The sequence below is a fragment of the Pollicipes pollicipes genome, unplaced genomic scaffold (genome assembly GCF_011947565.3).
Source record: "Pollicipes pollicipes isolate AB1234 unplaced genomic scaffold, Ppol_2.1 Scaffold_4002;HRSCAF=4701_pilon_pilon_pilon, whole genome shotgun sequence".
Classification (NCBI taxonomy): domain Eukaryota; kingdom Metazoa; phylum Arthropoda; class Thecostraca; order Pollicipedomorpha; family Pollicipedidae; genus Pollicipes; species Pollicipes pollicipes.
Window position 1 is genome coordinate 7,411,994 of NW_023596420.1, and position 15,520 is coordinate 7,427,513.

At 61.2% G+C, this 15,520-nt stretch overlaps 1 protein-coding gene across 1 annotated transcript in view; it reads left to right on the forward strand.

Moving 5' to 3' along the window:
* Positions 1-1,845: 1,845 nt before the first annotated feature.
* LOC119093476 (B-cell lymphoma/leukemia 11B) overlaps positions 1,846-15,520 on the forward strand; it is a 50,922-nt gene continuing 37,247 nt past the window's right edge. Inside the window, exon 1 of the mRNA XM_037216431.1 lies at positions 1,846-1,923. Coding sequence (XP_037072326.1) covers positions 1,866-1,923 — 58 coding nt within the window. The 5' untranslated portion in view covers positions 1,846-1,865. The remainder of the gene's footprint in view (positions 1,924-15,520) is intronic.

Below are 15,520 nucleotides of genomic sequence, written 5' to 3' on the forward strand. Positions count from 1 at the left end.
CATTGACACAACATGATCTCTTGTCACCGCAGGTGGTTCAACAACTTAGCTTTGACTTTTTCATTCACTCTTTCATTCTCTGATCAGGCGTTGCAGCAGAATAACGTAACTCATTGCAGTCTGTAGAAGCTGAAGTATTACTGAATACTGGCAAAACACCGAGGCAATGCCAAAAAACTAGACCAGAGCCAATAATGCTTATGCATCGTGTAATAAAAATACATGCAGCATGCAACAAAGAGAGAAAATACAGAAGTAAACACGGTACAAACGCAAAGTTCTAAAAGTGTGACTAGCTTAGCTGCACTTACCCTTACATGACACCGCAGTTTGCATTTCGTTTGTTCTTTTGACCTTTTAAATGTCTGTTAACAGCCTTCATTAAACTTGATGTGATTTTAAGGTTCTGTATTTAATGCTCTGCTTGTACCGAGGCCATGAAAGGTTGGAGGTGTGTGCAGTCACCATTAGGGGAGGACGAGGTAACTTGGAAAGGGGGGGGGGGGGGGGGGGGGGCGGGGGCGGCAGTGGTCCAACCAAAACGATGGAATTCGATACCCGTGATTGCAAGTCGCATGTATCTCGATAGAAGGTCCCGGCATAACATGCACGAACTGATTTGCCTTCAATGCTTCTACAAGACTACTTTTGCTCAGGGCTCACTTTGTGCCGTTGCCGAACAGCCTTCCGGAACTGACGTCAGTCGTTGATTGGGGTAGAGTGGGGGTATCGGGAAAACGCTACTCAACCTTAACTTTCTTTCTGTGACTAAATGACTGGTCTGGTCGTGCCATTCTGCCCCAACATTATTCATTGCAAACTGGAGTTGGTGCCCCCCACCTCCCCCACAGAAAAGGAGAGAATCAATAGTTCGGTTGTGTTTTCCTGTTCCGGGTTTGTTATTTCCCAATCCTGGGTGCTGGACCAAGTTCAGAAAACTGTGAAAAAATGTCGATTTTTTCGGTAAAAACAACCCAAAACCTAGCATCATAATAATTCAGTGCAAATTGGACATTAACAAATTGTTGATGTATTGTTATGATGCGCATGCAAGTTTGATAACTTCAAAGATGATGAAAATCTGGGGATCCACCTGGAACACACGTGAAGGCTTTCAGAAAATCAGGGAGATGCTCATGCCGTTAATTCCAGGTGGACCCGGATCAAAAGTTGACATATATGACCAGAAATTACAATTATCATAACGGTGGGCTATGAAGCTTATGCGATTTCGACAGAAATTCCGACCGGCAAATAGCTGCAGGCTTAGGCTAAAACCGTTCAAATTTCATCTCTCTCCTTAAAATATGCCATATCGAAAGTCCCGGGACGCAACGAAGCCAGCTCTCATCCGCTTTCAATGCCCGACTTACCGCAGGCGGGGGCGCGAGCGCGGGCGCGGACAGGAGCGGGGGCGGGGGGGCGGGGCGGGGGCGGGTGGGTGGGGGTCGGTCGTGCCGCGCCGGCGGCGCCGTGCAGCCGCCTCCGGCGCCAGTGGTTTGCCGCCCGCAGCGGTCGGCGGCGGCCGTCGTCGGCGGCGCCCCACCTGTCGGCGGCGGGCGCAGGTCAGCCGGCCGCCGCTCGGGCCGCCCCCGCCGGCCATGCCCGCGCCGCGCCGGCCACGGCGGCCAGCGGTCGACGCGCGGCGGGCCGCCGGCCGTCGGACAGTCGACTCGCCGCCGCCCGGCCGGCCAGACGCGCCGGCCCGCTGCCGCCGCCGCCGCCGCCGCCGCCGCCGCCGCTGACGCTGCTGCCCGCCGGCCGGTGATGGCGACAGCTGACTGACCCTAGGTCACGGCTCAGCTGGGCCGCGCAGTGTGCCGCGCCCACACGGTGCGCCACGGAACGCTTGAGGGGCCGACAAGATGAGGGTGAAAATGCCTCCTTCCATGCGGATTCTGCAGGATAGCCAGGCGGACCAGGGTGAGTACAGAGTGAGCTGATGTGTTTTGCGCACGGGGTGGGGTTTGCTTACAACTCAAAGGTAATCCTGCGTGACCGATGATACGTGGTTCTAATACTTACTCACGATAAATCCCGCTCCCGCGCGAAGCGCCGATGAAGAGCGACGATGACATACAACACAGAGTGCCGCGCATTCCGAACTTGAATTATTAGACTGCGTTTGAGTTAGCTTGCTATCTGGAAGCATTTGTGAGCTTTTGTCGGTACTTATATGTTGTGAATGACCCGTTTTTATTCGAAATCATTGTGGACGCTTGTAATTTTGACGGGCCGCCTTTCCGCGTAGTGTTATATTTAATAGTTCAAAAGCAGCCGTTCCCCTTTTTGTTTTTACGTTCCTTACAGAAATTTGATATTTTTGTTTTTCATAGATATGCACAATTTCTGAAACGATATTTTTGTAGTTGAATTGCTGCGGTTGAACAACTAGCTCCAATTTAAGAAGCATTTGCACTTTACAGACCATTCCTGGTCCATTGTCGCTCGCTTTTGTTGGTTAGGTTAGCGTTCACGTTCGTTCAAAGATGTTTAATTTTTGCTCAGAATTTTCAAACTTTTGCGCAGTTCTAAAGCTAACAGGATACCAGCGGCCATTTTCGCGTCAACCCTTCAGAGCCTGATAGTTTTCGTAATAATTATTTGTCTGCGACCCAGATATTCTTGCATTCCTCATAGCCCGCTGTTATTTCGCAGACTTGATTGTGAATGCAAACGCAAATGAATACCATCGCTCAGTTTCGGGGTTCAGATAACCAACAGGACAGCACACGAGTGCCTCTCTTGAGGCAGGCTTGATCTTGACTTTTAAGCAAGTTACATGGTGCGTGGCCGATTTAGCTGTGGGTTACAGAAAGTTTGCGAAATCCTTACTTCAAAAATAGCACAGTGGGTTGACCACGCAAGATAAGAAATAGCACGCACTCGTGCTTTGCCAGACACGGGACTAGGTGGCATCAGACGGCCAGTGTGGTCGGGGCTGGGAAGGGCCGTGGAGTTTTACTACGACTTTGTTATGAAAGCTGTGACATTAACGACAAAACTTGAGCGCTGTTGGGGAAACCTGAAGCCTTCAATGCTGCATTCTTTTTATTATTCACAAACCGATGGAATGTAAGGTTTGGACATCTTGGTGTGACTATGAATAACACATCCCAAGCACGCAGAAGACGCCCTTTTTAAAAACCACGCACAACTTTCAAAATGGAACACTTAGTGTATGTGAGGTTGAAGAGTATACGATGTGCTAGGAAAGCTATGCTTGAAATTCTGATAGCGCACTTGAGCCTGCGAATCATTGCTGCCTGGGCGTGAATGGCAGGGAAGCCGGTCAGCCGGACTGCCGGAACGCGGACCAATCAAATGTTTCCACCAGAGGAGCTTCCGCCATGACACGCAGCGATGCTGATGGCAAAGGCTACGGCCGTCTGACAATTAGCTACGTTACGCCTAGTTTAGATGACCCACGCACGGGTGGAGGGGGTGGCGCTCCTGGGGGTCAGATACTTTGTAACGCGTTGTTTTATTAGCAATTTGGTAGCCTGTGAGTAACTGGCGGTGTCACAAGCGTCATACCTTTTCTAAGACATTACCCAAGTTAAGGCCTTCCCGCCAGATGCACTCGCATGTTATTATGCTGTTGATGGAACATTTTTAGTAGAACGTACACCATGCGTTAGCAGTAGACATGGATCTAGAAGGAAAAAAATAAGTGCAATACGTCGAACATAGCTCTTATACTCAATTTGGCTATGTCTTAACGCAATGCTGGATTATTTGTAGCAATTGTTTTAAAGCAAAATACTTGAGACAAAAAAGAACAAACGGCAATAAAGTTGTCTAATGCATAGTGAAGTAAACAGGATGACAATTCGTGCAATATATCAAAAGTGCAAATATGAGCATAACTGCAAGATCAAACGCTTTAACGTAACTCGCTTCTGCAAGCGTTAGGGGTGCCCCGTATTTCGCTTTGTTGGAACGCATAATTTGCAAGCACCAGTTGACAATCGCAGTCGCCCGGTGCCCGGTATCATGTCTGTTCCCATGTCTGCTGGAAAACATGCTTAGATTCGGCAAAGGCTGGTGATCTCAGAAGTTGGGCGAAACACAGCTGACATGACAAACTGCATAGTTAAACTCTCATGAACTTTATAGTTTGGAGCGCTGTCAGCCTGTTTTAGCAGTTTTTCTTTATGTAGGTGTGTACCGCGCCGCGCTACGCCGGCGATGTATCTCCAACCGCCTGCGAGATTCTCCTGCGTTTCCATTCCACGATCTGGCGTCCCCGCCACTCAGGGGAGAGACCTCACCTCGTCCACTCGGCCGTCGCTCAGCGCCGCAGTGCTGGCGTCGCCGCGGCCTTGTCGGCGTCCGCTGCGTGACAGTTCGCTCCACATTCGCCGCGCGCACTCGCGCGCTCTCGGTCCGGGCACGAGGGGTCGAGCGGTTAGCTTCAGCCGTCGCGCCGACGGGCCGTCGGCGCGGCGCGGAGTCGAATTCCACCTGTCGGCCCCTCTCGGCCGCGTGACCCCGCTGACCCCGACTGACCCCGCCGGTCATCCCGCTCCGATCTAGTTACAGGCGGGCGGCAGCTGGCCGCGCGCCGTGCGGGTCCAAGGCTGCGGGGGAGAGTGGGGAGCGGCCGTTTATCGCCCCCCGCCGAGAGCGGGTCCTTCGCCGGTCAGGGGTGCGGGCGAGGGGGGGGGGGGGGGCGCGGGGTACCGGGGCACGTGCGCTCCGGACACTTGGCAAACGCTGCCCCGCTTCCTGCCCGGCACTGAGCGTGTTTTCGGCGCGGAAGGAGCGCGCGCGGCGATTCTGGTGCGCCTTTTGTGCGCGGCCGGCCGGTGCGCCAGAAATAGGCCGCCGATTCAGAGCAGTACATGCCCGATCTAGATAAACACGCGACATCAAAGGTGGCATTCAGCGCTGGCTGGCCAGATATGGTCAGTGCGCAGGCATTGTCGACTTGTTTTGCATATTTTGATGGCTGTTTTGTCGGCGGTCGCCCTATGAAAACCGGCTGGCCAAGGGTCGCCAGCCATCCCCGCTGCGCGCCTTTCAATCATCTCCAATTTACATGTGAACGCGCCTTGGCGGCCCCCGCTCGTTTCGTATTCATTGCCTGTTTAACGGCGCGACCGGTGACAAAAATCGCCCTGCAATGTCCGTGGCGCCCAAGGGCCGGCGCTGCTTGTGCGTGCCCCGTGCCGACTAAGGCGAGGGTGCTGTCACCCCGTGCCCTGCCGCTGGGTCTGACGGCCGGCGCCCTCGCTCGCTCACCCGCTCCTTTTCGTGCAGCGCCCACCGCGGGTCCGGCCTCCCCGCTCTCTCCCCTGCCTCCCCGCCCGCCTCCCCGCGTCCCCGGCCGCTCGCGCTCCGCTGCGGTGAGCCACAGCGGCGGAGGGCCTCACCCGCTGGATCTGCCGATCGGCCCGGGCACACGCAGATACTCCCGAAATTATTGTTTGCGGCTGGCGGTCTGTTGCAGGCGACCATAACCTTGATCGCAAATTAGCCCCGCCGGAGCGCGTGGCGGAAAACAGCGTCATCTGGCGGCGGCGAGTCTGGACCGTGACCTGCCGGTAATGCCCCGCAGGCGTGCGTCAATGAGACGCAACAGCAGGAGCCCCACGCAGCTCTCCGCGACACTGCTCCCGGTTAAATCTCAACGTCATGCCGACTGTCGTCTCTGAATTTATGCCTGCTTGAGAGGAAGAAACGTGTGATGTCTCGCTCCACACCTCTTCACCGCGCGGCTCCCGGTGCCTGGACGCGCAGGCACCCGACCACGGACGGCGGCGGCTGCAGGCCCTCCAACCAATACCGCACGGTAGCGGTGACGCGCTCCGACAGCGCTGCAGCACCTGGCGCCCCGCAGAGCCGGTGCCGGCTGCAGCCTCACGAGTGGAGAGGAGCGATCTGAAAGCAGCTCCATTGTAAGGGGCGATGATGCATCGCAACTAATTACAAATACACGGGTATTCATTGGATGTGATGTCAATATCGCATGAAACAATCTGGCCCGTTTGGTTGAGAGATGACCACAATCCTTCACCGGACTACCAAGTCATCGCCGAGAGAGAGGGGGGGGGGGGGGGAGCTCACGACAGTCATCCCTGGGAGGGGGCCGCCGTCGGGCACCGGTGTCAGCTGCAGCTCAATAGCCCGCCCGTACCTGTGGATTTAACCCCTTCAAACAGGGCCATTAGCTCTAAACACGGCCTGCCCCCGGGAAGGGGCCTATTTATTTTGTGTGTGAGCCGAGCCATTACATTCAATTATCGCCATTAGCCTCCCCCGCGCTGGCCGATAGGGGGCGGGGCCGTCCGTGTCCGGCGCGCGGCCCGCTGCTTTGTCGGGCCGTTTTTGCCTCGGGGGACGCCGCCGGGCGGCCATCTGGTCAAGCCGTCGGACGCGCCGCGCCGCCGCGCCGAGGTGTGGCCGGGCGCGCGGCGCTCGCCAGAAGCGGCGGCGCCGCCTGTCAACAGAGTCACGACGGCTGCCTATCGCGTCCCATCTACAAGCGGACGTCTTAATTAGGCGACGTGTCAACCTTTCCGGTGTTCTTGGTCCTGTTGGTGTTTCTGAGGCAGACGCGGCGCGCAGGCGTTTGTTTCGCCTTCGGAAGTGGAGTGACGCAGAGCGCCTTGGAGGCTGGCGGCAGGGAGCACGACTGGAACCTCGAGGAACGCAGACCGTGAAAGGCACGTTCTGGAACGGCGTGTAGCCTGCAGGGGGCGCAGCGGCGTCTCGGTCATTTTTCTTGTTCTGTTTTGGACCGTCACCTTCTCGACGAGCCGTCGAGAAGGCGACGAGACAAAAAGCCGCCTCGTGACGGGTCGAGCGTTCGTCGTCTTTGAGTCCCCACCCTGCCATGCTGCGTTGTTGGGCGCCAGGCCAGTCAGCCTGCTTGCAGAGACTCTAGTTGGACTGGCTGGCTGGCTGGCTGGGCCTGGCTGACTGGCTGGGCCTCGCAGCACGTAAGCGGGCTCACCGCCCCGGGGCGCCCAGGTCACGTGACACCGCCGCCAGGTCAGAGTGCGGCAGATCGTGTCGCACGCGCGCGCCGCAGCGGCGGGGAGAGTGACGGGAGGGGGCGGGGGCAGTGGACGCTGCGCACCCTCCCAGCCCGGTGTCTTATCCTGACTGATAGGAGCCGGACAGGTGTGCGTTTCGGCCGGCCCCGTCGCCCCGTAATCCGTTCTCAAGCCGGCGCCGACCCGCTCCAGTTCCCGCCGCCAGGGCGGCGCCACCATCGCGGATCCGTCACTGACCGGCCTGTTATTCTATTTATCCGGATGTCCCTCCCCTGCTCCCCTGCGAGTGGGGAGCGCGTCCGCGGTAGACGTGCCCACGGTCAGATCTCACCCCCTTCCGTCCTCCTAGTCGGCCGCTTTGTTGGTTTTTCAATGGGTAAAAACTCTTTGAATGGCGAAAGGGTTGGTGACCGTTTTTTCCCGGCACTGGGGGAGGGTCGCACCAAAATAGATAGGTAATTAGAAAGGCGAGGGGCGCGCACGGCAGTCGCGGCTGGCGCGAAACGAGCTCACGGCTGGCGCCGCGCGGCCAACGGCTCGGCGGCCGACGCGTCCGTGCATGATCCCATTGGCAGCGGCACCTGGTGCATCTGATGAGCGCGCGGAACGGTTTTCGACCATTCGTCCCGGCGCCGGTGGGGTCAGCGCCTGCTGAGGGCGGTGCCGCTCTGCGAGCCAGCAGACGCGCCGGGCGTGGCCGCCCCGGACACGCCCGGCCGCCGCCGCCGCCGCTGCTGTCGCTGCCGCCGCCGCTGCTGCTGCTGCTGCTGCTGGCGCTGCTGCCGGCGTTGTTGCTGCCGCCGTCCCGCTGCCGCCCCTCCTTCTCCCCTCCCTCGGTAGCGGGAGGGACAGGGAGCAGGCCAACCGGAGCTCATTATCAGCACCTTTAGCACTCGTTATGTCGCGGACCGACCGCCGGGCATAAATCAGGCGGGAGTGGGCAGCGGCCAGCGACCGGCACCGCACAATGGCCGCAACAAGTGGCCGGCTACCTCCGCGGTGAGACCCCCCTGGCCGCGGTCGGGGGAGGGGGGGGGCGTCACCTGTCGCCGGCCCGGCCCCAATCAATCTCGGCATCGATTATGTCGCGACACGGCCAGAGTGTCCGGCGGCCCAATGTCAGCCGGGCTGAGCGACGTGCCGGCGGGCGGCGAGCGGGAGGGGCCGCCGGGCCGAGCGGAGGACTGGGCCCGCCTGGCCGAGCGGAGAACTGGAGCCTCCCGACCGGAGACCGCGACCGACCGGACGAGATGCGGGAGGGGCCGCCGTGCCGATCGGAGGGCTGGAGACGCCCGGGTGGAGAGCGGGAGGAACCCGACATGTCGCTAGATGAGCTGATGAAGCGGTGTACTGCCCAGTCGAGTCAAATACTCAGAGAGCCTACCACAGTTGCGGTGAAAAGGAATTTCGGGGGCGACCAGGGGGCAGGTCACCACTCGCAACACGCCATTGTACGGATGGCCCAGTTCTATCGACTCCTAAACGGCGAGCGGGGTGCTCGAAGCTGGAGCCGGAGAGCAGGCCGGCGTGGCCAGAGCTGCCGGGATGGACCGGTCACCGTCACCGACCAGGTCAGCTGCCGCCGCCGCCCGGATGGCCGCCGGCCTGACCTGCGGCCAAACAATGGCCGGAGAGCGCCATGGAATGCTCAATTAGGCCAGCGCCGGCCAATTTATGAACGCCGGCGCCGGTGGCGAGCATTGTGTGGTGATCGGGTGTCGGGGCCGCACCGTCCGACCCGCCGCGGCCGCCGCGGCCCGACCAAGGTCCGCCCCCGCCCGCCGCGGCGCCCGGCCGGCTATTTGCTCAGCTTAGAGCGTCTCCTTTTGAAACGGCCGCTTCGTCGTCGCTCGGTCCAGCGGCGGCGGCGGCCGGCGACGCGCTGAATCTGGGGCTGCCGGCCGTATTTTGACTCGGGCACATTGTGGGCCGCGACGCGATAAGGCGTTGGCCCCATAGATCATCGGCGATTCTCCGCTCGCGGGGCTGTCGGGGCTCACTCAATGCGCGCCTGTGACCCGCGAACAAAAAGCGTCGCCGGCCAGCGTCCCCCGGCCGGGCAAAAACATACACAACTCACGCTCGGTCGCCCCGCCGCCGCGACGGTCCGGCCGATCGCCGGCCGTTCTGAATGCGGCCGTTTAGCTGGCTTTGTGCGAGGTCCGGCGCCCCGGCGCCGCGGCCGCCGGCTTTGCCGGAGCTGGTGGACCATGGCGCTCTCCGGAGCCGCGCCGGCCGGGGAGGTCGGTCCGCGGCGGACCGGCGGACCGAGCGGCGGCGCCGCGGACCGCGACACGTCGCCACGGACGGCTGCTGTGGACCAAGGACTGCTTACGCGGACCGGTGCTGTTGTTTGAAACTACAGACCATGGGCCATGGGCCAAGCACCACAGGCCGCTGCCATCAACCATAAACCGCCTCGTATAAGACCGCAGATCACAAACCGAACCACAGTCTGCCGTCACGCGCACAGCGTCCCAGCAGACCATCGCCATGTACCGTGGGCCACAAACCTGCCGCTGACCGCGGACCCCGGACCCCGGACCCCGGACCAGGGCCGGTCGCCCTGTCGGTGGCCGATCCCCCCCCCTCCCGGCCGCGCCGACCGTCTGAATAACTGATCCGGCCGGCGGGCGGCGGGCGGGCCGGGCTGTCACGAGTGCTGGTGACCCGTGTGACACACCGGGGCGCAGCCGGACAGAATCCATCACGCCGCCACAATGCCCGAGTGGATTTTAATTCAGCGCCTGTGCGAATTTACATGGCGCCCACCACCTTAAGATGCCATTACAAATTAAAAATAGCCGCGCGTTTCGAAGACGGCCGGCGCGCCGGTAATTTTTCTCTATGGAGATGAGTCCCGGCCACTGAATATGGATGCCGGTCGCCGGCCGGGCGGACAGGACGGACGCGGGTGGGAGGTACGCCGGGTCGGGTCAGCAGCTGACCGACCCGCGTGGCCGGGCGGACAGGACGGACGCCGGGTGGGAGGTACGCCGGGTCGGGTCAGCAGCTGACCGACCGGAGCGGGCGGTCGGCGGTCCGGCGGAGGACCGCCGCCGCTGGCTCCGGCCGCGGCGGCAGCGGCGGTGGCGGCGGCGACGGCGGCAGCAGCGCGCCCGCCGGCCTGACGCCAATTGGCCAGATTGCTCGTTTCAGCCAATTACGGTCATCGGAGGGCACTGGCAGCTGCCGGTCGAGGACTTCATTAGTCACGTGACCCGCGTCGGAGGGGTGGTCAGTGGTAGTCGGTATTCAGTCGTCAGTCAGATCTGACTGCCGCCGACTGCTGCCCTCAGCGTTTGCCGCGCCGGGTTTCTCGTGATTTAGATCCACCCTTGCATATGCTTCACAGGCATAGAAGCGCATGGATCACCGAATCAAACGACGCGTCTAAGTTACTGCAAGTCCGTGAGATGGGAACTCTTGAGCAGGAAGGGCTGGACTGGCTGCCAGCGTGCTGTGCTTTTCTCTTGGCACTGCTCGTTTGTTCCATAAGGCCGGCGATGAAAGTCTGGGAGTCGTTCATGCATGTTGGGGTCACAGCGCTCGGTGCTCTGTTTAACCTGCATTAAAATACCAGCGAGGCAGTGCCATTACACAGTCTGCGGCAGCAGCTGCATACGCAATAGTCACGCACGACCCTGGGCAGAGCCCGTTCGTCCGAATTCGTGTCTCTCCCCGGCATGGGCTCGACGCGGTGTGTTGCATGCTCGATTCATCCAGCGTGGGGCGGGGAAGGGCATGATGCGGAGTCAGGCGTCGGCTCATTTTTACGTAACCTGCAGTTTACCCAGATTCCTTCCATGTCAGCTGGCATGGTCGGCTGAGCAGGGGCGGGACTTCCCAAAGTCGTTGCTCGGTTGGGAGGCACGTGGGATCCGATGCCAACTCTGTCCACGCAGCGCTCATGGACCCCATGTTAGGAATCACACACTCCATGACAGCCAAGCCCCCCAAAATACTGACGGTTCCACCTGCACCTCTGACCAGTCCAACGTCGCACCAGACAAACCATTTCTCGAGTGGGCCTCGCGTCAGTTCGCGGCCCGTCCGCGGCCGCTGGGCGGCTCGCCACCGCGGCGAGCACACAGCCGCAGGGGCAGCCGCCGCCCGCGCGGTGCGGCCTTTCCCGCTCAAGAGTTTTTGCCTTGGCGCCGGCCGCTTCAAGTGAATAATGTAACCTAATGATGAATCGGACAAACCCGATGTCACGCCGCGCCGCGAGCCTTGCGGAAGGTCAGCTATTGGCCGCGGCCGTTTTTCGGCCGGCGCGTCGCCGCGTTCAGCGGCGCCGCCGCAAAAAACGCCACCAGCCGCGGCGGCGAATAACGCCCGTCCTGTTTTTGTATTTTCATCGGGCTTCATGCGCGGAGGACGACCGTGCGTCGGGCTAAGCAGCGGCGTGCCGCACGTGACGTCATCAGAAGCGGCGGCGGCCGACAGGCGGACGCGTCGGGCGCCGATAAATCGTGGTCAGACGGGCGGCCGCTCCCAGGTCAGGCGCATCTGACCCAGCCGGGGCCGTAAACAGGCGCGAGCCGCGGCTGCGGCCGCGCGCGCCGCGTGCTTTACGAGTTGTTGGCGATGCGCTGCCGAGAGCGGCGCGTTTACGGTGTTTACCCGATGGAAACCATACGGCTAGATTCAAGGCTTCTCCGGACACGGTTTGCGGTAAATCATGTGCGGCGGCGCGACTTTCACTGAGCCCCGCCTTGAACCGGGCGGCCGACGGCTCGGGTCATCGGCGGGTCAGGCGCGGGTCAGCGGGCGTGGGTCCGACCCGTGACCCAGCACACCTGACCAGCGTGCCACCGACCGCCTGCGGCGGCAGCGGCGCCGGTGTCTGACGGGGTGCTGCTGTCGGCAGCATCCAGAGGAGGCCCGTCGCGGTCGCCTGTGCAGACAGCCCGACTGCAGCCCCCTGTCAAGATCCCGCAAAATGTGCGTTCATCCAGGCAGATGCGCTCATATACTACCTCACATTAGTTTATTCTGGAGCTTGGCCAGATGCATCGACTGCACTTGAGCTACGCGACAAGCTGGGTCAAGTTGGCAAGCATCTGCTTCTCCCTGAGTGTGTGCTGTAAACAGCGATAAATAGTGAAGTCTGGTACAGGTATCGCATTGGCCCAAAGGCTAGGAGCCTACTCTGCTAATCTGCTCCGGCAAACGGGTACATCTAAACACATCATCTGTGAGTATGCAGGCGAACTCACGCACAGACACTTACGAAACCACTGACACACGCACACGCACCCACACGGTGTTTACGGCCGTTCGCATCCGCCGCCCCGACGCCGTCTCGGGCCGGCACGAGGCGGCGCCTGGCAGGGGTCCCGGCGCCGTGCCCGGAGTTCCCGATGCGGAGCTGGGCGCGGTGTCAGGGGTGCGCGGCGGCGTGCGGTCGCCACCATCCATCAGGCGCGCCCGGCGGCGGCGGGTCCGGCCGGTCATACGTCAGAGCGAGGTCAGATGAGGCCGGAGGTCACGGTCGCCGGCCCGGGCGGCGGTGCGCGTCAAGCTGCGCTCCGGCCCGGCCGAAGCGCCGGCCAGATCTGTCCAGAACCGCCCAGCAGCCGCTCAGATGCTGTCCCGTTCCGGCGAGGTTTGGAGCACCTCGCCTCAAGTGGGGTCCAACTGTGGCCCACCCGCGGTCCAACTGCGGTGTAGCTCCGGCCCAGCTCTGGTCCAGATCTGATTCACATGCACTCATACTCCAATGTGGCTCCGGTCCGGCTCCGGTCCCGTCAACCTCTGGTCCAACTTAGGTCCAGCTTTTGTCCGCCTCCGCTGCAGACCTTGTCCAGGCTTGGTCCATATCGGCCTGCTGGGAAACCGTGGGAGCTGCCAACAGCATTAAACAACGCCGAAACACTTCCTGATCGGTTTCGGTATGCAGCTGTTGGATAGTTCGTGCCAGAACCCGACACGTTTGAACCCGTCACGTGTCCAGAAAGTTTTCGCCGCATGTGAGCCACAGCACCGCCGGGCCTCCACCACGTGCGGCCTCAGGTGCGCCGAGGCCCCGCCGAGACGCTGGGCGGGAAGGCCGTCGTGCCTCGTTTGGTTATTTTACACTCGTGTTTACCACTGTGCAGTGAGGGTTAATTACCGACTCCTGGAGCTCCGCCCTGGCGGATCCGCAGCGGGATCCGGCCGCGGACGCCGTGGACACCGCTGGCGGACGCAGTGTCCTTCGTTATCGGCCGGGCTGGGCGCGCGTCACTTCCGGCCCGCGCTATGGACGGACGAGCCGGGCGGGCAGGGAGGGGCTGTCATGTGCGTGACGGCGTGCTTTTGGTGCGGCGGTCGGGGTCACCGGCTGACCATTGTGTAAGCGCGCTCGGCCCGCCCCGCCCGCTCCCGGTGACGCCCACGGTCCGCGGCAGCGGTCCTCGCGGCGGAGGACGGGGTCCTCGCGCGGGGAGGACGGGGCCATCGCGGGTGGGGTGAGGAGGTCCTTGTAGGCGGGAGGACGAGGTCCTTGCAGGCGAGAGGATGATCCTCGCGGTTGGGAAGGACGGGATCCCCGCGATTGGGAGGACGGAACGGACCTGTTCGGGACGTGAGGGCGGCCACGTGTTGACGCCACCGGCACGGGGATGGTCGGGGCCGCCTGATGTAACCTTACCTTTGGGGGTCGAGCTAAAAACCGGCATCGCACGATTGACAACCTAACTTAATCTACACTGAAATGAGCCGATCTACTTCTACTAAACTATGTCCTGATAAAAGCCAGCCTGACCTGGTCCTTCCCACCCTGACGTGAACGGAGCTGACCTGACATGACCTGACGTAACCAGAGCTGACCCTTACTGATGAGAAGCGCTGGGACTTGCCACAGGCCACGTTTGCAATGAGTGGCCTTTTCAGTCAAATCCCCGAAATAGCCATCAATGTCCCGTGTTATTTTTCATAACTATGTTTTTATGCGGAGCTGATGTGGGGGCTTCAGCTACTTGGACCTTCCTGCACGCACGTGTCCTTGGGACCAGTATCAGTTGGGAACAGCGCGCTCTTGTAATCCTTTGCACGCGCATTTGTCCTCCCCTTGCTCTGAAGATCTTCGAGCCTCAATGCCGATGTCTGAACGCATGCACGGTCCTGCATCTCATTTGCAACAGCCGTGGATGCCACTCCTCTCGCATATCCGGTCTTACTCCCTCGGATTGCACTGCATGGTTGACGAGCAATGGGCCCAGTGTTCCGTGAATCCTGCACCGAGTCTGCGGTAGGCCTATCAACACGGCGCCGATTAGGACTGCCCCTGCTGTTGTCGGCTTAGATACGGGCGCCCCGTGCTGTTGTACCCAGTGTTGCGACCTGCAGCCTATGTTGAGCCCCGAGACATGGCCGATGCTGCGACTGCCATTGGCCGTTGCTGTGGACCAACCACGTGACCCGTGCCGAGACCGGCCGTGACGAGCGATGAGACGAGCGACCTGCTGCCAGCTTTGTGACCGCTCTCCCGTCCGGTCCTTCGCCCTCGACGACAGCACCGTTTACGCTCCCAGGGCCGCACGCCCTCCGCCGGACAATGGTCAGGCGCAGGTCAGAGGTCACGGGCCGGGTCAGAGGTCACGCGTCGGGTCAGGGGACGTTCGGCTCCCATGCCGGCGCGGCCGTTACTGTCGCCGCGCGCTGCGCCTGCCGGTGGCGACGCTTGTGGCGCGTTTGGCGCGGCGGCGGTGTGTGGCGGCTGCGGCGCGCCGGCTCCGCGCCGGCTCCGCCGGCCGCGCGACTCTAGAGCAAACAGGCTGCTGTTTGTGCTCGGACCTGGCCGGTGGGGCGACGCGCGGACTTATTTTGATAGGCTTCACCTGCCACTCCGTCCGGCGGCCCCGCTGCCGCCGGCCGGACCTCACGGCCAGCGCTGGCGCTCGGCCGAACGGCTGGCGAGTGTCGCCGCTCTCGAACGTTGGTTTGGCGCCTCATCTTGCCGAGCGGGTGAGGGGATGGATACGCCGTTAAGAATATTCGTAACAGGCGGTGATTGTGCGGAGCGGTTTGCAAGATGTCTTGTCGTGTTAACACGGCGTACGAGGTTTGTGTGCTTGGTCACTGTCTGAGACGCAGCGGATTGATGCGGGAGTCGTTTTCCTTCTTTACACGATGTCTGTCTGACAATACCAAAAGATCCTGGCTGGCCGCTCGGGCTCTACCCTGGTTCGAGATGATCTCACGTTGCCCTGCCTCCCTAGTCTTGTGCCTGGGTCCGCCACTGCTGACGGCCGGACGGCGACTCCCTTGACCGGCCTCCTAGCACCGCCTCTGTCGCCGCCCGCCACCGTCCCGACATCCGACGCCTCACATGTGAATAGTGTGCGTCCCCGGCACCCGAAGCCGGCCTTGGCGTATTTGTTGTGATTGTTTGGCGCAGAGCCCGAGGTAGCTCGAGTGGGTGCCCGTTTCCGGATGGCACTGCCTGTGGGCGGCGCGCCCAGGTCGGTCACCGGGGGGCGCCACGGAAGCGAGCTCAAGGCGGCTTTGGGAGGATTGAAGGTCTGGATTCA